The sequence below is a fragment of the Nannospalax galili genome, unplaced genomic scaffold (genome assembly GCF_000622305.1).
Source record: "Nannospalax galili isolate Female #2095 unplaced genomic scaffold, S.galili_v1.0 scaffold936, whole genome shotgun sequence".
In the NCBI taxonomy this organism is placed as follows: Eukaryota; Metazoa; Chordata; class Mammalia; order Rodentia; family Spalacidae; genus Nannospalax; species Nannospalax galili.
Genome location: NW_008337142.1, coordinates 893,214 through 917,188, shown reverse-complemented (window position 1 = coordinate 917,188; position 23,975 = coordinate 893,214). Strand labels below are relative to the sequence as shown.

At 39.9% G+C, this 23,975-nt stretch overlaps 1 protein-coding gene and 1 pseudogene across 6 annotated transcripts; one reads left to right on the top strand and one right to left on the bottom strand.

Annotated features, from left to right (window-relative positions):
- Positions 1-978: 978 nt before the first annotated feature.
- Positions 979-23,650, bottom strand: LOC103733339 (glycine N-acyltransferase-like protein). 6 transcript variants are annotated; one of them, XM_008832159.3, is made up of 8 exons: positions 23,483-23,650; positions 14,597-14,696; positions 13,810-13,847; positions 12,636-12,731; positions 8,651-8,758; positions 5,881-6,007; positions 4,068-4,242; positions 979-1,892 (listed from the first exon to the last, which is right to left on the bottom strand). In XM_008832159.3, the coding sequence occupies exons 3-8, from the start codon at positions 13,819-13,821 to the stop codon at positions 1,490-1,492; spliced, it is 921 nt and encodes a 306-aa protein (XP_008830381.1). In that variant the 5' UTR covers positions 13,822-13,847; positions 14,597-14,696; positions 23,483-23,650; the 3' UTR covers positions 979-1,489. The 6 variants fall into 6 exon arrangements, with proteins under 6 accessions (XP_008830381.1, XP_029419009.1, XP_029419012.1 ...); XM_029563149.1 differs by lacking the exon at positions 13,810-13,847 and having other exon boundaries at positions 23,483-23,649; XM_029563152.1 differs by lacking the exons at positions 8,651-8,758; positions 13,810-13,847 and having other exon boundaries at positions 23,483-23,649.
- On the top strand, positions 19,706-20,622 carry LOC103733397 (annotated as a pseudogene).
- Positions 23,651-23,975: the final 325 nt, after the last annotated feature.

Genomic DNA, 23,975 nt, shown 5'->3' with positions numbered 1-23,975 from the left:
CTAGTTTATATCAAGTTAACAAAAACTAACCTGCAGGATGAAGTCAGAATACGTGTATCAGAGGCTTAAAAAATACCAGACCTGTGAATGACAAAATCAAGAGATGTACTGTGCAACACGAGGAGCATAACAAAATTGTACTCTATAGAGATTCATACTAGATGAGATTTTAGCTGCTCTGAACGTCAAATCAGAAACTGGTAAATGCTTGAGATGATGAACCTGTGAATTTATTTCACTGTTGAAACCTTTTTGCTATGTATATGCATTCCAAGCGCCTCCTGCTGTTTACATTAAACATATGTAGTACAATTTACTTTAAAAATAAGTCTTCCACGAGCTGAGTTGTTTGATAGAAACTTAAACTCTCACAGGCTAAAAGAGAGGAATTGATTTGAAGGATTACTTGACCCTCTGCCATATTTGAAGAATAGTCTCTTGTTTGATCAGCCTAGTCTCTGTCTATCATGCCTCCAAGAGTGCTTTTCTGTTTCTATTTTCCTCTCCATCCTCCCTTCACACCCACAAGAAGCCTGTGGGTTCAAAACTGAGCCTGTCCTCCCTACTGCTGCCTTCTTTCCAAAGAATCCCCAGAGATCTGAACTCAAGACAAAGTGTTTTATCCCCTCACATCAGATTGCTCTGTCTTCTACCGCATCTTGGGTAATTCCCTTTTTGTTCCACGATGATCCTTTCCAGACTCACCTCAAATGCACAATCCAGGAAGCAACCCCAATACCTCCAGGAAGAATCTTAATCATTTTGATATCCCAATATGTTATCACTTGTCAATCTAACTTGGATTTTATGTACAGAGCTCTCTGACTGAATAGGGAGTGCTTCCAGGGGAAAAAAACATCTTGTCTTCCTTTCGAGAAATTTCTCTCTTCTGTTCCATTAAATATAACACAAGTTTGATGTTGTGCGTCCATGGAATAAATAAATAGTAATATTTAAAAACAATGAGACTTCCAGATACCATGTTCAATCACTATCATATATTTATTTGTGCAATATTTAACATGGTTAATAAACACAGATCAAACAACAAGTGAAGCAATCATTTCAAAGTACCTGCTGAATAGATGGGACACACTGTGGCTACTAAATAAAGGAAAGGGAAAAGCACACATAGTTTACAATGTAGCACCACATCTTGGCAAACTGGTAAGTATGATTCTGGGAAATAATGCTCACAAGGGTAACATGAGGCTGAAAAAAAGTGTCACTGATGTCCAGGGTATAGAAGATTGAATAAGGCCAATGTCCAGAGTGGAGCAGTCTGGTCCTATCAGGTCTGCTGGGTCTTAGGGGTAAGATGGGTACAGAGACCATAGAGTACCATTAACCATTCACTCTGCTTTCCCAGAGCCCCGACAGTGCCCATTCCTTTACTGCTCCTTACAATCTGTCCTCTCTCTCTTTCCACTATCCACTCCTCCAGCCCCATCACATTCCACCTACCAAAGCCTTGTGTTCAGCACCATAGTTACAGAGGCTCACAGTTCCACTGGTTCCAGTCACAAGGCATGGGGACATGTTGCAGAGTGTGACTCATTTTCTGTATGATTTTATTGGCTCTGTCTGCATGATTATACACAGGGTAGCCAAGCTCATCCATAGCCAGAGTCTGAGTATAAATGACATGGGAGATGAGGCCTTGTGCCCGGTAATCAGGCACAGTGCCTGCCATTCGCATCTCTCCAGTCTGGTCCATGAGGGCCCAGGACACGGGTGTACCATCAGGTCCTAGAAGACAAGAGCTGGGAAAGATCTGAATACAGCGTTCGATGTATCTCTGGCTCCTAACATTGCCACCAAATTGCCAAAATTTATCCACTAAGGCAGCGTGAATAACATTCAGTGATGACAGTTTGAACATCTCTTGGTTGCTGTTGAGGAAAAGGAAAAAGAATAGCCCTAAATATCATTCATGGTGTGAAATATTTGTCCCCCTCCCCAACAAAACTCAGTGGGTTCTTTTCAAATTGCTGAGACCTCCCTCATATGGAACAGCTGACATCATTCTCATGTAACAAATAAGATAAATGGATAAATGAAGAATAACTAAGTAATCAAAAGTACATGGTAGGAAGCCATAAAGCAAGACTTTAAAATCATGGCAGTGCACGTGTGAGTGTGAGTGTGAGTGTGTGTGTGTGTGTGTGTGTGTGTGTGTGTGTAGTCCAGAAGTTAATGCCAGGTGACTTTCTTAATATTCTTCAACTTTATTTATTGAGATGGAGCTGCTCACAAACCTGGAGCTCAGCTACTTAGCAAGGCTAGATGGCCAGTGAGCCCCAGGGATCCTCTTGTCTCACATTTCTCAGTCCTGGGCTCAGAGGCATGCCACCACATCTAGCTTTTGGTGTGGGTGCTAGTCCTCCTGCTTACAGAATAGACTACTTTACCAACTGAGCCATCTCCCCATCCCCCAAATTCTGGACTCTTGAATGTTGGTATCTGAGTGTCGTTGGCCATCATGTTGAATACAAGGGAAAGCTGAAGTTCAAAAGGTCAATAGTAGACAGCTCCTGTTATGGACACTAGTATAAAGACGTCTGCTGAAAGGCAAAGACTCTTCTCAAGAGGTAAAACCAGAGGATCTAGATTCTAATCACAGTTGCATCCTTCCCCATCCTCATGGTGAGCAAGTACTATTCTGGATGAGGAGATGCTTTCTGAGTGGTAATGTCACAGGATGAGCAAAATTCTTCCAAGCACATTGAAACCAGAGAGGGCCATGGGATTGAACATCTCTGCATGAAATTTCCACTCAGTTTTCAGTGCTGCCCTGAAAATCAGTTGAGGAAAATATATAATTTGCTAAATGTATTTTGTTGGAAAATATTTCCTCTGTGATATGAATTGATTAAACATAGATTTATTGAGAGCAGAGCCTACTATGTGCCAGACACTGTTCTGCCTATTGTGGATCTCTCTCTGAGTGATATAGAGAAAATTCTTGTTATTTTTTTCAAAAGAAAAAATTAATTATTTGGGGGGCATATAAACCACAGCGTGTGTGGACGTCAGAGGATAACATCTCTGGGAAAGTTGGCTCTCTCCTTCCACCACGTGAGTCTCAAGAATCAAACTCTGGTCATCAGTGGCAGCAAGTGTTTTTACCCTCTGAGACAGCTTGCTGGCTCAGGATTCCAGCTCTTAAGAAATTGTAACTACTGTGGGGAGGCTTCTAGTAACAAAAAGGTACACAACTATATACAAAATAAGCCATTTTCAGCTAACGAAAGGTACAGTGAAAAAAAATAATAATTATGTGAGTGGTTTTAGATGAAATATACAGAAAACATTCTCAGAGGAAATGAAATTTGATGGCAGCAATAGCAAAACAGGGAAACAGGTGCAGATCAGAAGGAAGGACGTTTCAGGCAGGCCAAAAGCAAATGCAATGGCTCAGTGGCATGTGTGAGTGTGTGAGAATCAAGTAGCAGAAAGAAGCCCAGAGCTGCTGGTGGGACAGAGCCAGAGGGACAAGATGATGTCCAAGAAGTGATGCGTGAAGGTCCAATGGGAGCCACAGAGAGTTTGCATTTCATTCAAAATGAGCTCGGAGTTATTGGTGGCAAGCCGGGGGACAGTTCAGTTGGTGAAGTGCTTACTATCCAATGCAGGCATGAGGACCTCAGTCTGGTCCCCAGAGACCATGTGAAAAAATGAAGCTAAGCAGAGCCACAAGCTTGTAATCACAGCAGTGGGGAGTTGAAAGCTGGTGAATCCGTGGGCCTGGCCAGCCAGCCTTGTCTAATCAGGCAAATCCCAGGCTAATGAGAAACCAGGTCTCAACAAACAAACCACAAAGTGGATGGCATTGGAGGACACACAATCAACACACATCTACATCAACACACATATATACACACAAAAAATTGAAAAAAAATTTAGAAAAAGAATTATGTATGGCATTTAAGCAGATGTATCACATAATCTCCATTATATTTTGAAAAGGATCACTCTGGAAATGGACTGTGTAGGGAGAGAAATTAGAGAATTCCTTTCATGAAAGATCTGAGTGAGTGGTTCAGAGCATCTTCCATCAAACTCACATGCCCCGGGGTCTGCCAGGTTGACAATGTAAGCTCTCAGCATCTGGCATTAGGAAAGGGACCAGTTTCTTTGCTGTCTGAGGCATCATGTAGAGAATGCGTTGTGTTCTCTTGACCTTGACCAATTTAGGAACTGAAAGGCCCTGTATCACTTCATTCAGGCTGGACTGCGTGCCTACAAGAGGAAAGTAGGAAAGAAATAACTGTTGGTGTAGAAGCTCAAAGAAGTGGCTCAATGGAAGTATGTAGGACTTCAGAGTCAGACAACCAGACACGCTTGCATCTATGTGACCCCTCACTGAGTGTCCAGGTCACCCTGAGCATGCCTTCTCTTATGCACACTACAGTATTAGAAACGTTCACTATTAACACTATGAAACTGAAGAAATATATTGAAGTAACAGCCAATCTTGCTTGAGCATATGATATAGTCAGGCATTGATCTTATATCTCATTTATTCCTTACATTGATACTATGTTTGAGATTCTTATATTCTCTTCATCTTTACATATGAGGAAACTGAGTAATAGATAATTTACTTGCTCAAGAATCACAGGGCTGGGGAAATGGCTTAGCAGTTAAGAGCACTGGCTGCTCTTGTAGAGGATCTGGGTTTGGTTCCTAGCACCCACATGACAGCTATCAACCATCCTACCTCCAGTTCCAGGGAACCCCTTTTCTGACCTCTGTGGGCATTGCACAATACAGTTGCACTCACATACATGCAGGCAATATATTCATACATATAAATTAAAATAATAATTTTTCTTTTAAATAGAATCACAAAGTGGAGGCAGAGCCAGGATGTACACTGTGGCTGTAACTCCAAAAGGCATGTTCTAAACCACATCAGATGGATCCTTTGTGACCTGGCAGGTGCTCTGTGGCTCTGTGTCTCTCTCACACACACTATAAACTGGCAGATAAGCAGAAATAGGGCAGATCAATGTATATCACCCAACCTCCTATCATGCTTCTTCCCTTTCCCTTTCTCTCCTCTCCTCACCCCTTTGCTATCTTCCTTCCTTCCTTCCTTCCTTCCTTCCTTCCTTCCTTCCTTCCTTCCTTCCTTCCTTCTTCCTTCCATTCCTTCTCCTCTCCCTTTCCTCCCGCCCCCCCGCTGGCCCTGCCCCCCCACTGCCTGTCGCTTCTACAAGATAGGGTCTTGCTGAGTCACTCTGTGATTCAAATTGGCCTCAAACACACTATATAATTCAGGCTGGCCTTGAACTCCCAGTCTCCTGAGTGCTCAGATTACAGGTATGAGCTCATAATCTGCCATTTATTTATTTATTTATTTATTTATTTATTTATTGTCTTTTTGAGACAGGGTCTCCCAGTAGCCCCAGCTGGCCTGGAACTCACTATGTAGACCAGGCTGGCTTTGAATTCACAGAAATCTGCCTGCCTCTGCCTTCCAAGTGCTGGAATGAAAGGCATGCGCCACTGTGCCTGGCTAATCTGCCATTCTTATTCTAAGAACCAAAGGTCAGAGGGCAAGCACTGTCTCCCATCTAGTTGTCCTGAGGACTCCTGATTATGTCTTCAGAATACATTGTGAACCTTCAGTTAACAAGAAATTACCTTGCTCACTGCTCTTACATCTCATCAACTCCATAGTCTGCAATATTTGAAACTTACTCAACTAAATAGGTGGTGGCAGTCAAAAACAAGGAATGAATGTTAGGTCAAGATTCTGAGGTGTGTGGAGAGAGATGAAGGGTGTAGGGTAATGTGCTCAGGGTGGGAGTAATCCTAAGGAGGAGGTAGACCCAGGGGATCCCAGCAGCCAGCAACATTCTACTTCCTTACTTTGGATCTGGAAATGCTGTTTCCAGTTGATGACGTCTGATGTGCCAAGGAATTCCTGACAGTTCTTAGGATCCTTAGAATAGATTTGGTAGGTATTGGTGTAGGTATCAAGGTCATCGGCCATCTCCTATTTGGTTGGGCAACGTGGAATCAATAAATTTATTACATCAAGTTATTTCAATATTTATAAGTATTTCATTACACTCTTTCTATAACAGTGCTGGGACTTTAGACATGCAGGGAGGTATCCAGCTTTATGTAGGTTCTGGAGATCTGAACTCAGCTCCTCCCATTTGTACAACAAGCATTTTACCCACTGTGCCATCTCCCCTGGTCCAAAGATTTATTTATTTTATTTATTTTATTTTATTTTATTTTATTTGGTCTTTTTGAGGCAGGGTCTCCCAGTAGCCCCAGCTGGCCTGGAACTCACTATGTAGACCAGGCTGGCTTTGAACTCACAGAGATCTTACACAGTTAACCTTCTATTAGAATTTATATATATCCATAATAAAGCCAGACAAAAACAAAACACCTGATGCCTTTAAAGTGTAAAACACAAAGCACTGTTTAAAACTTAGTGGTTTTTATGGAAAAATCAAAACACATTTTATTTTTCAAGATGATCATCTCAAGGTTAACGAATGAGAGCATAGGAGAGGTTTTTAGAAGATAAAGAAGGACCTGAAGGACAAATGCAGTGCAGTTATGGCAGGCAGCTGGACAACACTGCACAAAACTGCCCTTGCAACTCAGCAACAACAGAACTGGCAGCCAGCTTTACTAACACATTTAAAAGGGACTATTAGATGTGTTGCTGGTGAAGATTTTCTCCCGCTCTGGCTTTCTTCTTCACTTCCTTGGCTGCTTCTTTTGCTGTGCAGAACCTTTTTAGTTTAATAAGGTCCCACTTGACGATTGTTGAGTTTAATTCCTGAGCAGCAAATGTCCGATTTAGAAAGTCCTTTTCTGCACCTCTATCTTGTAGGGTACTGCTTATGTTTTCTCCTAACAGTTTCAGAATTTCAAGTTTCACATTGAGGTTTTTGATCCATTTGGAGTGACTTTTGTGTAGGGTGATAGGTAAGAGTCTAAATTTCATTCTTCTACAGGTGGAGATCCAGTTTTTCCAGCACTGTTTGTTGAAGATGCTGTCTTTCTTCCAGTGAATGTTCTTAGCACCTCTTTCAAATATCAGGTGGCTGAAATTGCATGTACTTAAGTTTGGGTCTTCACCAGCTACACATCTGATAGAAGATTAATATCCAGAATATACAAAGAACTATAAAAACAAGGAATCAAGGAAAAAATTGACCCAATTAAAAGATGGGCTATGGATCTGAACAGAGTGCTCAAAAGAAGAAATAAAAATGGCCAAGAAGCCCTTTAAAAAATGTTTAACATTCTGAGTAATTAGAGAAATGCAAATCAAAACTGGTTTAATCTTATCCAAGTCAGACTGGCTAAAATCAAGAGAATAAATGACACCAAACGCTGGTAAGGATGTGGGGAAAGGGAACATTCATTCACTGCTGGTGGGAGTGCAAATTCGTACAATCACTATGGAAAGCAGTATGGATAACTCTTAAAAAACTAAAAATGAATCTACCATATGATTAAGTTATACCACTCCTTGGCATATACTCAATGAATTCATCCTACTGCAGAGATACTTATACATCTATATTTGCTGCTGCTCTTTCCACAATAGCTAAGAGATGGAAGCAACCTAAGTGTCCCTCAACTGATGAATAAATTATGAAAATGTGGTACATTTACACAGTGGAGTTCTACTCAGCAGTAAAGAAAGATGAAATCAGGAAATTTGCAGATAAATTGATGGAACTAGAAACTGTAAGTGAAGTAACAGCCTAAGAAGAACAAATAATGTATGTTCTCTCTTATTTGTGAATCTTAGCACCAAACCCCCTCCTTGTATGTGAGTATATATCTTGATGTAACAACAGGAGTCAGGAAAATGGAAAGGTAGCATGGAGGTAAAGGGAAAGAAAGAGGCCAAAAGAGGGGGATAGTAGGAGACAGAGGTTACCAAGGAGAAATGGGGAAACTGGGTGTGTTTAACCAGGAAAGGAGGGTGGAAAGGTATACAAAGAACGATGGGAATAAAGGGGAAGAAAGAGCTCGAGAGGGGCAATAAGAGGAGACAGGTATTATCAAGGGGGAAATGGAGGGAATAGGGGAACTTTAACTAGAGAGGGAGGGGAGAGAGTTAGAAAGGGAGAGAAAGAGATGAAAGATAAATTATGCTTAGGTGAAAATTCAGAGGGAAATACATGTGTTCAAGAGCCTACTGAAAAATATCTGTACATGTACAATATTTGTGCACGAGTGCAGCCAAAGGCTGTTGGTAGTCCTCAGCTTTGACGCCATCTGATCTTGAGCTTTGGCTTGTTAGGAGGTATTGATCACCTGTCACGGTCTCTATTTGTTATTGTTCTCTTCAGCCTCTCTATTAATTTCTCATCCAATCTTTGTAGGTTGTATTTTCCAGGCATTTATTCACTTCCCACTAATTATCCAATTCTTTTGTTTTACATGTCAGGTTATTTTCGTCCTCTTTTATCTATCTCTGTGTTATTTATTTTCCAATTTGAGATCCATCTGCTTCTCTTGTTTTCCTCCAGGATAGGGACCAGTTGGCATCACTAGGATTCACTTCTGCCTCTCTGGAACCTGCATTTTTCCAGGTTCACATTAGACATACAGCAATTGAGAACACAGACTGATACTCATTCCATATACAACTTACCTGATCCTCAGGACGTACAACCACTGTACTAAAATCAGGCCACTTGTCCACCAGTGCCTTTAGCTTGAATGGGTTTCCCTGGTTCATGTGGAAGACAGTTCCATAAACCTAAATATTTCAACAAAGCAGTATAGTCAATTCCTTAAAAAACAACAGTAAAAGCTTTGTTTTGTTACCAGAATGATGTTTGTTTCTATGAAATTAGGGAATGTAACTCATAGGACATCTTGTTCAATCTTCAGGTTATATTTTATTGCTCAAAAGCAGGTAGATTTGAAATCATGAGAATATTTATAAAAGGCATGCAGAAAATTTAAGTAAATTAACAATTATTCACTCTCACATTATGGAATTTTGTCTTATGCATTTCCATTTTCTGTCGTGCCTTTATATGTCCATATAGTTTTATAAACAACAAAATTCCCTAGTATGTATAAATTTTAAAAAATCTGTTTGAAGTCTATTCTGTCAGATATCATAATTGTGACACCTACTTGCTTCTCAGGGCCATTTTCTTGTAATATTTTTTCCATCCTTTCACCCTAAGATAGTGTCTATCCTTGAAGGTGATGTGAGTTTCTTGAAGGCAACAAAAAGATGGGTTTTCTTTCTTGATCCATTGCACCAAGCTGTGTCTTTTGACAGGAGAGTTGAGGCCATTGATATTTAGTGTTATTGTTCAAAGATGTGTATTGTGTACTGTCATTTTAGTTTCTTTGTGTTTGTGGTCCTATTTTGTGTTTCCATAGTTATGCCTTTCTTTTCTTTCTGTAGCCTCTTGGACATACTCATTCCTTTCTTTGGTCCTTTGTATTGCTGCAGGTGTTCTCCATAATGCTGGTTTGGAAGACATGAATTCTTTCAGCCTATTTGTGTTATGGAAAATTTTCTCTTCCCCTTCAACCTTGGTAGTTTTTCTGGATAAAGTATTTGGGGTTGGCATCCATGGTTGTTTAGAACTGGAAATACCTTGGTCCAGGCTCTTCTGGCTTTCATAGTTTGCATTGAAAAGTCAGCTGTAATTCTGATGGATTTTCCTATATATGTAACTTATTGTTTTTCTCTAGCAGCTTTCAGTACCCTCTCTTTGTTCTGTACATTCAATGTTTTTACTATGTTATGTTGTGGGGACTTTCTGTTCTGATCCTGTCTGAATGGTGTTCTCTGAAAAAAAAAAAAAAAACTGTTTCCCCACATACACTGTTCAACAAAGTATTTCAATGACAACAGACAGAAATCTACATAGTCATGATTCATGGCTGCATAGTATTTAATATATAGAAGGAAGTACAGCTGACATGTGAGATTAACTATTTTGAATTCATTATTTAGAGATGGACTATGCTTCAGGCTACTGTACAACTGTTTCTGCCACCTGAGGCATTAATGAATATTGAATGGAAATACTGACTTCCTGGGTTCCCTCATTTTCTGGGCAAAACACTAACACTTGACATTGTTTAACTTTTTCAATTTTACCCAGAAAACAATGAATTTGTTCTATCAGAGATTCTAACCTGGACTCTGACTATGCCCTTTTGACAGCTATGTTATCCCATCTCATCGGAAGGCTCAGTGAATTGAGATTACAGGAAACTTCTGTGGCTTAGTCTATGACTGATATTTATGCAATTTGTCAGAGCATCAGGGAAAGTCCTTATCACCATGATGAGTATAAAAATTGTACTAACTACGTCATCTTCATGTTGCTCTGAGAGCCCAGATATATGAGTCATTAACAAATGAAAATGTAAGTCAACAAGTATCTCTACCTAATGTTTTGGGAGTTTGGCTCTTTTTTCCTGAGCTATTATAATTGATACTGATTTTCAAATTTTTGAATTCCAGTTATTTATTGTTGTGTGTGTTAACAGAATTGATTTCTCCTGTTTGTATGTTGATCTTGAATCCTACCACCTTGTAACACTTATGACTAGAAGATTGTTTTACAGATTTCTTAGGACTGTTTGCTTGAGGTGACCATGATCTCAGAGAACAGACCATATTTTACTTTTGTTTCTCCCCACATTTATATTCCTTTTATTTCTTTTTCTTGACTTTTATACTGGCTAGGACACCAATGTCTCATTAAATAGGATTAGTGAGAATAGATACCATTCTTTTGTTATTTATTTTTGTAAAATACTCAATTTTTATCACTTAGAATGATCTTAATTGTATATTTTGCCTATATGCTTAAGTTTCCCTACATCTGAGTGCTGAGATTACATGTGTGTACCATTGCATGCAGCTTTTTCTTTCTTAGTAGGTATAGGAAATAATGTTTGACAAACCTTGTCTTCTGCATGTGGTGGTATAAACATGTAATCTCAGCACTCAGATGTAGGGACATTTAGATTGTATTTTCTTCTTCAACAATCTTTGGTGATTTGTACTTTTCACAGAATAAGTTGAGAAATCTGTAATTACATTGTTGAATGCTGGCTATCTTTGTTACGCTTATAATGCCCATTGGATTTATAGTGATTTCTCATATTTCTTTCTAAGCAATAGTAATATGAATATTATCCATTTCTTGGTCAGTGTTGTTATAGCATTGTCAACATTGATAAACTTTTCTAAGAAGCATACCTTAGATAGTTTTCTTTTCCCATCCGGATTCATTGGTTTCTCTTTGTAGTTTTACAATTTCCTTTACTCTGCTTGCTAAGGGGTTTATTTGCTCTAGCATGGTTTATTTAGAAGTGTGCTTGTATCATGCTGAAACTTGGGGGATTTCCAAGTATTTGCAATTTTTAATTTTAATATTAGTTCTATTTGGGTGCATGCCCAAACATGTGCATGTGCATATGTGTGACATATGTGCAGGTGTGCAAATGTGCATGCTTATGTGTGCACAGAGACCAGAAGGCTAGAGAAGGACCATGAATCTCCTGCTCTATAACTCCTCACCTTATTTCCTTGAAACAGATTATCTCACTGAACTTCGAGCATGGTAGTAACCAGCAAACCCCAGAGATCCTCTTGTCTCCGATACTCCCAGCACTGGGGTTATAGGTAGGCACAGCCATGTGCAGCTCTTTACATGGGTGCTAGTGATCCACATCAGGTCCTTATGTTTGCAGAGAGAGCACTCACATAACTAATGAACCCTGGGCTCCAAATTCCATTACCTTTAAGAACACATTTAATGTGATTTCAGTGATTTAAAAATTCTAAAAAATATATATGATCAGTGGAAAATATCCCATCAATACTTGAATGAAATGTGAATTCTGTTGTTGTTGAGGAATAGATTAACTAAATGTCAATGAAGCCAGTTTGGCTCTTTGCATTGCTTGGGTCTTCCTGCATGCTTTCTAGCCTCTCTAAATGGCTGTGAGAAGATACTGCTGTCCTTAATCACACTTGTGCATTTGTTTGACTCTCCCTTTCATTCTCAAGTGCTTTGAGCCTTTGTTGCCACGTGGATACATTCTGCAATGCTTATGTAAATATATATTATGGAGAAGACTATCATATACAAATTATTTATCTGCTTTTAAAAGTAGGTTTCATCCCAAATTACATATACTTGTCTGGAAGTTGACAAAGCAGGAGTTGATTTATTACCAGTTTTGAGAAAGAATCATGCGGTTAACCTTTTGTCAAACATGATTGTTTAGGAAAACAAATTAAACATTAATGTCTTAGTGTTTTTTAACTTTGCAACTCTGGACAATGTACTATATTATACAGTGTAATTCCTGGGTCATCATACAGCAAGATCATTTAGATTCAAATGATCACATTTCCACCCAAATACCATGTGGATTTGCAGTCCTATGGTCATAATGGAGCTTTTACTTCCTCTTCAGCTAAATGAATAAGTACAGTACATTTCACTTGCCTCAGGGTGACATGCACTAAATGTGAGGCCACAAAGTGAGTGCCTGGCACAGAACTGAACTCAGTGAATGTCTCTTCCCCATCTCTTGCCCAAGCACTTAATATTCCCCTTTCCCTGAGAATGCTCCTCTGTCACCTTTAAGGACTCAGGAAGTTGCTTCCGTAAGGAGTTCTCCAGCATCTGCAGCATGTGTGGACTTCGCAAATGGAGCATCTTAGCAGGTGCTTTAGCCTAAAGAGAGATAAGAAATGTCAAAGAACGAGAAGAGCTGAGACAAGAGTCACAGTAGGCAGCTCCAGTTCTGACTATTACCCCAGCAGCTTCAGTGCTGCAGTGTTGGTGGCCTTTACATGCAACATCTCACTAAGTCCGAGAAAGGACAAGTGCCTGTGTCTGAAATGACATTAAACATCATTTTTAAAACTTTAAAAAGTATTTCTGAAGTTTCATTTCTATTTTTTATAACATCTGCAATTCCAGCAACAGGATGCGTCAGATTAACAAATCTATTCTCTGAGCATGTATGGACATCTTTTGATAGATTTTTTTTTGTTATTTTGTTTGATAGTAATGGGGATTGAACCTAGAACCTTATAGATGTTGGCAAGTGGTCTTGCACAGAGATACATCCCCAGCCCTGGGCATCCTTTGAGATTAAGTTCCCATCTGTGACCAGTCTGCTTCTATCCTTTAGAAGCCATATGAGACTGAGCAAGTGATTTGGCTCCTCGTGGCTTTGGTTTCCTCTTTTGTAAATGGCAGTGACCGCAACAGGTATTTCACAGACAAGGTGAGACAACTGAGTTGATGAATGTAAGGAGTTGAAACACAGTAAGCACTCCGTGATCTTGATTTCCATCACTCTTCTTATTTTTAGCAATGTATTTTATTTTAAACTGTGTGTCTGTGTGTATCTGTGTGTCTGTGTAGGAGTCTGTGCACATGCATGCAAGTGCCCTCAGAAGCCAGAAGGAGACATCACATCCTCTGGAGCTGTAGTTACAGGTGACTATGAGCTTCCCTATGTGAGTGCTTGGGACTGAACTAAGGTCCTCTGGGAGAGCAATAAGTGCTCTTAGCAATTGAGCCATCTCTTCAGCCCTTTTTATTTTTAATTCACTATTTAATGAATTTATTTTTGTGATACTGGGAATAGAACCCAGGGTTTCATGCAAGCAAGTCAAGCAGTCTATCACTAAGCTACTCCCTCACACAAACACATATGCACACACACACATACACATATGCATATAAACAAACTGCATATACATATGCACACACAAACACACATCCACACATGCATACACACCAGGTAATCCATTGAGTCCTTTTCTTCTGCACAAATACCTGTGGAGTTAGAACAAACTGAAAAGGATTACATTGTGGGTGGGTAATGGCATGTGGTAAATGAGATGCCAGCAGCCTGTAAGCCTGTAGCAAAGTAAGCCTATAGTAGAGTAAGTTCTGTGCTTACTCAATATGTGTGAGCTTATCTATTGCTAACATTATTACCTAAGGAAAACATATCTTTTCTTAATATTAGCAACAAAAGAAAATTTAAAGCTTTTCCTCTGAGTTCTTATACTGGGGTTATAAAAATGATATCATGTGATGTTACCAAAGTTCATAATGTGTTAGGATATTTGAATTTTACAGATGATAGATAGATGATAGATAGATAGATGATGTTCTTTAAACTTTCCCCATATATTCTCTATTTAGAGGGATTAGTGACATAGTATATAAAAGCTTTCCAGATTCTTTGTATCTTTATGGTTCCACTTCACCAAATTTCAATGAACAATTTCATGCATTATGATCACTGTATATATTTATGCAACTAGCACCATATAGACCATTTCCACACTCCCAAGAATTTCCTTTCTGTCCCTTTGCCACCAATCTCTTTCTCTGACTCCCTGTCCTAAGAAAATTGCCACTTGTTTTCTAACCCTATAATTTTCCTTCAACAAAATGTCAATTAAATGGAATTATTTAATATATGCATATATATGAAATATATACTGGAATTGTGCTGTATATTTAATACATAATATATTAAAATGTAATTTTGAGTCAGATATGGTGGTACATACCATTAATCTCAGTACTCAGGAGGCAGTTGCAGGCACATCTCTGTGAGATCAAGGCCAGTCTGGTCTACATATTGAGTTCCGGGCCAGGTGTAGGAAGAACCTGTTTCCAAAAAATTGTATTTTTAACACTGGTTTCTTTTATTCCTCGAATCCAAGTTGTGTATTTTCAACAGTACATTTCTCTTTTGTTACTGAATAGTAATTCTATTGCAGGCATGTATCAGCATTTCAATAGTATTCTATTGTATACAGGTATTAGGCTCTGTATTCTTTAATCTGCTTGTAGGCACTCGGTTTGTTTATAGTTTGGGGGTGGTTATTAATAAAATTGTTATAAGCCTGAATGTACATGTTTGTGTGACTATGTTTTTATTTCCTTCCAATATATTTCCAGAGTTACATGGTATATGTTTCACTTTATAAGTAATTGCCTATCTTTTCTGCTGAATTTTACCTAAGCCCTATAAGCCAACAAAAACAGTGGTTAAAGAAATCCTTCCAGTCCAATTTGTCCTTGGTAAGTAGCCCACTGAAAAGGCCCATCCTTCCCCATCTTAGTTGGGACTGCCAGGTGCCCTTCTTGTTCAGTAGGACAAAGCCAAACACAAACTTTACAAAGCCCCATTCTTTGTTTCATAAGGGATGAGCTAATCTATCGATGCTCATTAATCAGCAAACAATTGTTAGCACAACGGATGATTTCTCTCTTCTTCCCTTGACTCAACATACAGCACCCCTGCCCTCCAGAGCTTCCACCAAGAACAGGTTGAATTCAGGGTGAAATGTTTTCTGATCAGGGACTGACACAGCTCTTTACACCACGTCCCTGCATCAAGTTCTCCCTGGTTCAGTTACTTTCTAGTAAACAGTTAAACTGCTCACCCTAGTGGATCTATAAGATCAAAGTTTGTGTTAGCCAACTTGACCAAACTGCAGTTCATTTTGCCCTCATCACATGACTCTAAACTTTGACCCACTCTGAGCCTGAGCCAACGCTCCCCAAAGAAACATCCTCCTTGTTATGGAGACTTGCCATAGGCTTGCTTTCTTCATTGCCTAAAAGAAAATCTTTCAGATGTTTGTGGATCTTATGGTCTGAGAAGTCTATATTGCAATCATCCCTTCCTCCTGCTTTGCAAAAATCATTTAAGTAAAAATTCTCATCCCTTTACCTAAGTCTGAAGTTATTTTTCTTTTAAAAATACTTTGAAACAACCTCATTATAAGTTAGGCTGATTTTTGTGTTTGATATAAGAACCTGAGTCTCGAACTTTTCATCTACTCATTCTTTCACATGGTAAATCTTGGTTGAGAACTTACTGCTTTGGGGAGTTTGGGGCTTTTAAAAAAAATCTTTTGTAATTTCATATAACGGTTCTTAATCAAATTTAGACCCCCCCTCTCCAACCCATACCTTTTCCATCCCCCCACTGGACCTCATGTATTCCACCAGAGGTTGAACAACATTGTTTTAAAATTCCCTTCCCTGAAGGACTGTGGCTAGGGTGGGCCCAAGTGGATTTTGTGTATGTGTGTGTTCCACAAGCAACTGGAGTTTGATGTCAGGGGTCTATTGCAATTGCTCTCTGTCTTATGTTTTTTATTTCATGTATATATGTGAGTGCCTATGATGTGTGAGTGTATGTGTGTGAGAGTGTGTTTATACATGAGCTTGTTTGCAAATGTTTGTGTATGTGTTTGAGCACAGGCTCAAATGCCTAGATATGCATGTGGAGATCATGGGAAAAGACTTTGGGTGTCAGACCTTCATTCTTGTTTGAGGCAAGATCTCTTGTTGCTCTCAATTGCATCTGCCAGGTGAGCTGGCCTGTAAACTAACTGCCAGGCATTCTTTTGCCTCCACCTCCCATTTCACCATAAGCATGCTGGAATTACAGATGCCTGCTGCATGAATTCTGGAGATCTGCATGCAGTTTACCAATTGAGCTATCTCTCTAGCTCCTCAACCTTAAAAAAAAAATGTTTTTTTATTGCATGTGTATGAGTGTTTTGCCTACATGCATATAAGTACACCGGAGTGTGCAATGTTCATGGAGGCCAGAAAAGGGCACTGGATCTCCAAGAACTAGAGTTATGGACAGCTGAACTGCCATGTGGGTGCTGGGAACTGAGCCCAGCTCCTCTGCAAGAGCAGTCAGTGCTCTTAACCACGGAGCCATTTCTCTAGCCCTTTCAACCTTACTTTCCGAGACAAGATCTCTCATTGAAAATGGAGCTCACCAATTTAGCTAGACTGGTTAGCCAATAAGTCACAATGATACTACTGTCCCTGCCTCCCAGCCCTGGGATTATACACATGTACTGCTGTGTCTGGCTTCTTACATAGGTGTCTGGGATCTGAAATCAAGTCCTCATGCTTTCAAAGCAAGTATTTTACCAACTGAACCACCTCTTTTGGCAGATTTTGAGGCAAAATTGGAGCAGCAGACATTTTTGTAGTTCATCTCTTATGGGCTGGTAAGTACCTCACTGTGTCCCAGAGCTACCATCGGCATCCCTGTCACACTGGCCAAGTGGCGTTCTGCTCTACTAAAGAACAAATGGAAGCACACCACTGATGAAGCCAGAGTCAACAAGGCCTGATAAAGGTTTCAGTCTGCTCTGTGACCGCCTGCCTGGCTCTCCCACTTCATGGACCTTTCCTATTCCCAAGTGCCTTTCCTGTGTGCTCCAGTCTCTCAGACAGGAAGAAACAGCCATGCAGAAACTGCTTAAACAGCACACACAGTTATATAAGGTTAAATCGCTGTAACAAATTGCCAGTCTTTGTTTCTCTGTTTTTATCCTGACTGATAAACTTACCTTGTCAATTCCTTGACAAGGAACTTAAACCAAACTATAATAGATGTTTGCTGTTGTCTAAGAACTCAACAAGGGGAATAATGTCTATATTAAGGGCTGGGGAGGTAGTTCAGTGATAGGGCACTTCCACAGCATTTGTGAGACATAGATTTTAATGTCCAGCACTGAAAAAGAGAAACATATACACAACTAAAAATATCACATAGAAAAATTATATCTGTATATGTACATTAAAAAATTGCTGTAGGTTTCATGGTTTTGAATTTTCTTACATTACATTTATTTGTGTGGGGCAGGATTCTCATGCCATAGTACACATATGGAAGTCAGAGGAGGTCAGGTCTCTGCTTCCATCATGTGAGTCCCAGGAATCAAACTCAGATCATCAGACTTGGTGGCAAGTACCTTTACCCACTGACCCATGTTGCTATCCCCTTTCATGATGTTTTGAAGTAGTTTCTTGATGTGGAACTTTTACATATGATCTAAAAATGTTATTATTCTTTGTTTATTACCAAGTAATGTTTGAAACCTATTCACTCACCTTATCCCCAATTCTCATCTCTGAGCCTTGTCCCATTTCCAAACATAAAGGTTTGAAGTGCACACTCTAAATAATATAAAGAGGTAGTCTGCAGTTGGCCCACTGTTTCTAATTGAAATGATGGGGTCATAACATGCTGAATGAAATGATGGACAAAGCCTGTGGCAAATGACCATATCAGGTGTTCTACCCGAGCAGCAAAATTTCACAAGGAAGAGATTTAATTGGAGATTGATAGAGGTCTTAAGGGAGTATGTACAAGGACCACTGAACAAAGCAGGGTATTAAAGAAGCACCAATTGCCATGCTCCTGGGAACCACTGGATGTCTTGTTGGGACCCATTAGAAGCTGTCTCTTTAGACTCAAATGGTGGCTAGATTCAGGTGTGGGATTTGCACAACTCTATCAAAACAAAGCTAAATTTGTGCTAAATCTTTTCCTTCTCTGTCACCATCCACTTCCCTGGCAATTTTAAGTGACCCTTGGTTTATTTTTGATGCCCATGGACTTAGTGTATCAGTGTTCTGGAACTAACTCTAGCTGGTTGCTTCTCTGTTCATTTTGACTGTGCAGCTGTCTGGCCACTGTGTTCAAGGACTACCCTTCTTTAGTTTGACCCTTTGGGAACACCGGTCCTTTGATATGATCAAGGAGAATCAATATCTGCACAAAAAGTGCTGGTGTTAGTTTGTTTCCATTGGCTCCAATTACCAAAAATCTCACTCTGTCTTTTGACCTTGTTGCTTTAACATGTTGGGAAATGTTGAACCAATAAATTTTCCATGTGCCTTCCATCTTTGTCTGAGTTTGTCCATCAGTTATTTGGGAGCAACTGACCTTTCCTTTATCCTTTGAGCTCCCTGGTAAACTAAATGGAAGAGAGTCTTAACAAGAACCATTGAGGCAAAGGTGGACTTGGTAAGATTTGCTTAGTTCTGGTAATCTTTCTTGTTCAGTGTTGAAGATAGACCCCAGGGCATGGTAGACAGGTTCCACTACTGAGCTATATCTCCAGTCCTTTGTAAATGATTTTTCTTTTAACCATCAAAGTGAGGTCTATTAATCTGTTCTGTTCTGACTTTTCCATGCAAATGTTTCATGGAACATCTCTTTAACAAGATATATGTTATAGTACCTCTGAATTTACTTCATTTTACTGAGGTCCTATTTCAACAGTACCTTCAAAATTTGTTTTGAATTTATAGGTAAGGTGGATCCATGTTAGCTGAGAAAGGAGATTAACCCAGAGACCCACAATTGGCCAACATGCAGAGAATAAGAGGCTGCAGAGTGCTTATCCCTGAATAGTACACCTATATCAAACCTCTGGCACCCAAGGCTCAGGGTTCATTGTAGAAAGAGGGGGCAAAAAAGATTGTAGAAGCCAGAGGTGGTAGATGCCCACAAGGAAAGACAGTTTTTCAGGGATCTGGGAAGTTACTCATATGAACTCACAGTAGTGGTCACACATGCACAAGATAGCTCAAGCCAGATAAAATCCCATGAAGAGAATGTGCCAGTACATTTGTAGAGCCTACAGTGTATCTATAAACATTAGCTGCCTGCTTTTAGAAGAAATGAAGATGATAAACTCACAGCAACTGCAAAAAAATACTTAGAAATACATTTAACCCAAAAAGTGAAAGCTATGTAAACTGAAAACTGTAAAACATCAATGAAAGAAACCAAAGATGAAAGAAATAAATGTGTAGATATATTGTATTTAAGAATTGGGGGAATTAATGTTGCTAAAATGTCCATACTACCCAAAGCAATCACTGTCAAATGATCAGATGCAACCCCAAACAAAATTCCATATTTTTCTCGAAGAAAGAAAAAATAATTTTTTAAAAATCTTTTAACAAATGCACATACAGTCAGTGGATGCCTGCACCTTTACCTCCTCTGGCAAGCCTCTCTGATTCAGGTTCTTAGCTGTGTTCAGCTTTGGTAACAGGACTTTGGCTCTGGCAGAAAAATATCGATGGATGCCCCCTAGTCAGTGGAGAGACTTTGCTGTAATTAAAACACTGGCCAGACTTAAGCCAGAGGACTGCAAAATTTGATTTTTTAGCAATTGATTGCTTTCAGGATGATTGAGAAAAGAGGTTACAGGGATCTCCAGAATGTGACTGTGGCCAATGATCCAGGGCCAGTTCTTGGATGCCAGCATCATGGCTATTCCCTGTCTGTTCAGTGGCACCTAGAGGCTTGGCACCTGACACCAGATTAAATAATGGAAGCATGGCTCTTATAATTGCACAAAATACCACTTGACCAGAATTCATAAAATGCCTGAAAAGATACAGTACTGTAAAAAATCAATTAAATTTTCCCTTTGTGGAGAGTTATACTGTGGAAGAAGTAAAAGTCCATCCAAGGAATAATACCAATGGATACAACCCATAGAAGGAGGCTGGGACTCATGGACCTATTTCAGAAACAAGTTTACCTTGGAATGTAGCTGGTGACTTATTGGAAGTTGCATCAGAGGATACTGTGAGAGGATGAGTCAGTTTTCTTTAAGGGTATGATGCTGAGCAGGCTAACCAGGCTTAATGGATGGACCCAAACTGAAGGGCATTTGGGGACATAAATTTGACTTCATAGGCCTTAAAATAGGCACATAAAATTGGGTGGGGGTATTAAGAGGGTGCAGATAACACAGGGGGTCTAAATATCATCAACATATTGCATGAATTTGCAAAAAAATAGGATGTTTTTGTTTTAATTGGAAAGAGAGAAAGGAGAGAGAGAGAAAGAGAGAGAGAGAGAGAGAGTGAGAGAGAGAGAGAGAAAGAAAGAAAGAAAGAAAGAAAGAAAGAAAGAAAGAAAGAAAGCGAGCTTTGGGAATTCAAAAAGGATATGAAAAGATGCGTGAGAGATAAAAGGTGGATGATCCACTGATTAGTAAGTAGAACATAGCTGCAGTTGCACAGATGCCTGGTACAGGGAAGGGAAGCAGAAACCACTTCTAAAAGGTAGGGGAGATGAGAGACAGGCAATCCTACCCTGGGACAAGCCTGTAGTCCTCATACACCTCAAATCAATTTGTGGGTTTGGAAAGACGGTGATTTCTCTGCCAAATGAGACTCAGAGCACAGTGTCCAGGTGCCATCTTGAAAGCGAATCTATTGCTCAAAGCTGAGTTAGCATAGAGATCTGAGATCAGGGAATAACAGGGAATCTCAATTTGGCCTACTACAGACTCTGGGTGAGGAAAGCTCCAAGGAGGCAGCTATGGAGAACAGGAGGGCCAGACCCTGACCAACCAAAGGGTGATGACAAGAGGCTCAGCTCAGGCAGAGTAGTGCACAGAGAGACAGTTACATCTTTTCTGTCTGGGAACAAATCCCATTAAGGAGAATAACTCTGGGATTTGCTAGTTCTGAGACAAAGGTCAGTAGCTGGATCAGCTGGCTGCCTAGCTGCCATTCACTGCCATAATGCCCAAGAACTCTGAAGTTCCAGGGGTGTACATCATACCCATAGCTGCATCCCTCTGTCAAGGGGATTGCTGCTCAAAAGGTCTTGAAAATATGATGACAGGTCATCTGCTTGTTCTGCTCTCAGTGCTATGGTTGCTTCCCTCCTCCAAAGATGGCAATGTTTACCAAACTCAAGATGCTGAAATAAGTAAAATCCCAAATGAAGATTTCACAAGCTTAAAGGTAACAAAAATCATCACTGGGGACTGGATAAATGGCTCAGCAGTTAAGAGCACTGGCTGCTCTTTCAGAAGACCCAGTTCAAATCCCAGCACCCACATGGTGGCTAACAACTGTCCACAACTCCAGTTTGAGGGAACTTGAGACCCTCTTCTGTACTCCTCAGACATTGCATGACAGGGGTACACTTACATACATGCAGGTGTAACACTCATACACATAAAATAAAAACAAGTAAATAATCTTTAAAAATCATCAGTGGCCTGAAAGAGGATACAAAAATATCACATGAATTAAATCCGGGACATATACCCAGTAGGGTTGTATTTAGCCCTAAAGAAAAAAGAAATCATGACATTAAAGGAAATGTAAGGAAGTAGAGAGCATTCTTTCACATGAAAGAAGACAGACACGTACAGCACGTGTCCTTTAATTGGTGGAAGCTGGGTTTAGACTTATATAAGGGTATGCATGTGTGTACACGTAGGTCATGACACTAGATCTCAAAGGAGTGATAGAGAAGAGGGTAATGGAATAAATATGACTGAAAGCAGAAGGCAGAATACATGAGGGAAGGAAGGGAACCAGGTAGAGAGGGACAGGGCAGAGGGGGAGGGCAGGAGGGGAGTGGTGCTGCACTTCCCAGGTTCCAACTGCCAAGAATGAAACTTCTATTGTTTAAAAGTCTGTCACCTAATGGGGTTTGGTTATAGAAACTCACCTGGTCTCTGAGAAAGTACCTATTGAAGGCCAACTATTGAAGGGTATGGGGCTTTTTAACCAGATGGTGGACTGGTAAGCCCCAGACTAGAAAATAGGCATCTTTTTCAGGTCTCAGACTCTCAACTGTAGAAGTGCAGCATTTCAGAAAGCTGACTTGACATTTTAGCTAGAAGCACCTCAAAAAAAAAAAAAAAAAAAAAAAAAAAAAAAAAAAAAGGCAACGTGGAATTTGATGCCAGAATGCTGAAGGTTTAACACTGAGTATTGTCACAAACTGCATATGTGTATACATACCCTGACCACAAATATGTTGATCAGTTAATGTAGAGACTCGAAATCACACCTCAGTGAGCTGCCAGAATTGGTGATAGGCAAAGTCCAGTACAAAAGGCATTTTGAAATTCTTTCCAAAGCTATTTTATATCTGGAATTCATCCAAGGAAAACAACTTGAGGGGAAAAATTCTCTATGAAAAGTTGTGCAAAATACAAACGTGTCATCCTTTGTGTACACTTATAGAAACCACAAGAAAAAAGTTTTTTTAAAAAATTAGAAATGCTAAACAATGTAGTTGCATTATAGATGAGGATTTTTAAAGGTATTTCTTAATGGTTTTAAATAAGAAGTTCATCTCTTCTGAATGCTAGTCTTTTTGTGAGAGGGGTTCTTACAGGACTCTGCCTAGACATCAATAATCCAAAGAAAAATCTGACTATGTAATATGTTAGCAGAGGATTGCAAAAAAAATAGCATAGATTAAATACATCTTGTTTCAAATAAATATCACCTGAATTAACACACTTCCTTCCAGGGACAATCACATTGCCTATCACAGATTTACCAATAACAAGCTCCCAATCTCTTCATATTTATTTATCAATTCAGAAAAAGCCTTACCCATGTCAGTCAAGAATTCCTCACAGTCCCAGTACACTGCTCTGTGTATAACAATTGCCGAATGCAGGTCTTACTAAATGAAAAATTTCCCTTTTCCCAGGCATAATTCTCATAACCAATAAGCTAAAAAAAAGTTATCCACATCCAACAGAATATTTTGGTTAATGCCCTTCAGTGGGGAGTCAACAGGAGAAGAGGTTCTTCTAGTGTCAATTTTCCTTTCTCCTCACCTGCAAAGCCGCTTCCTCATACAGTCTCTAGGAAAAGACCAGAAATCGAGGTCAGATGTACCCTCTGAGTACGTGGCTTGAAAAGGGTGCTTGGATCATTTTCTGCAAACTGCTGACTGAAGTTCTTAGTAGAACACATATTCCAAGCTGTGTAAGCTCATGACAGGCTACTGTGAGATCAGGCCCCTCCCTCGGATGCAGGGCAGGGAAGTGGTGGGGGTGAGGGCACTGAACATGGGTCCTTGTGACCGGAAGTGGCTTTGTAACCAAAAGGTAACATTTGAGACTCTTTCTGTGCTGCTTTCTGCTCTCAGAGGTTCGAAATCCCAAGTTTCAAAGCCTGCTGACAGCGGAGCAGTGAGCGCGACTCTGTGTGAGACCCATGTTCCCTCCTACCCTTTCAGGATACCTGCAGCAGGGGGAGCAACAGCAGGCTGGTGTTTTTATTTGACATTTTGAATCATAGGGATTTTCCCCCGGAAACACCATTAAA

What these genes read in the sequence shown, in the direction of transcription:
- LOC103733339 (XM_008832159.3), bottom strand. An exon ending in ACAGCATTTCCAGATCCAAA is followed by an intron (nt 4,243 to 5,880) that starts GTAAGGAAGTAG and finishes TTCCTCTTGTAG; the next exon opens with GCACGCAGTCCAGCCTGAAT. An exon ending in CCTGGCAGACCCCGGGGCAT is followed by an intron (nt 1,893 to 4,067) that starts GTGAGTTTGATG and finishes TTTCCTCAACAG; the next exon opens with CAACCAAGAGATGTTCAAAC.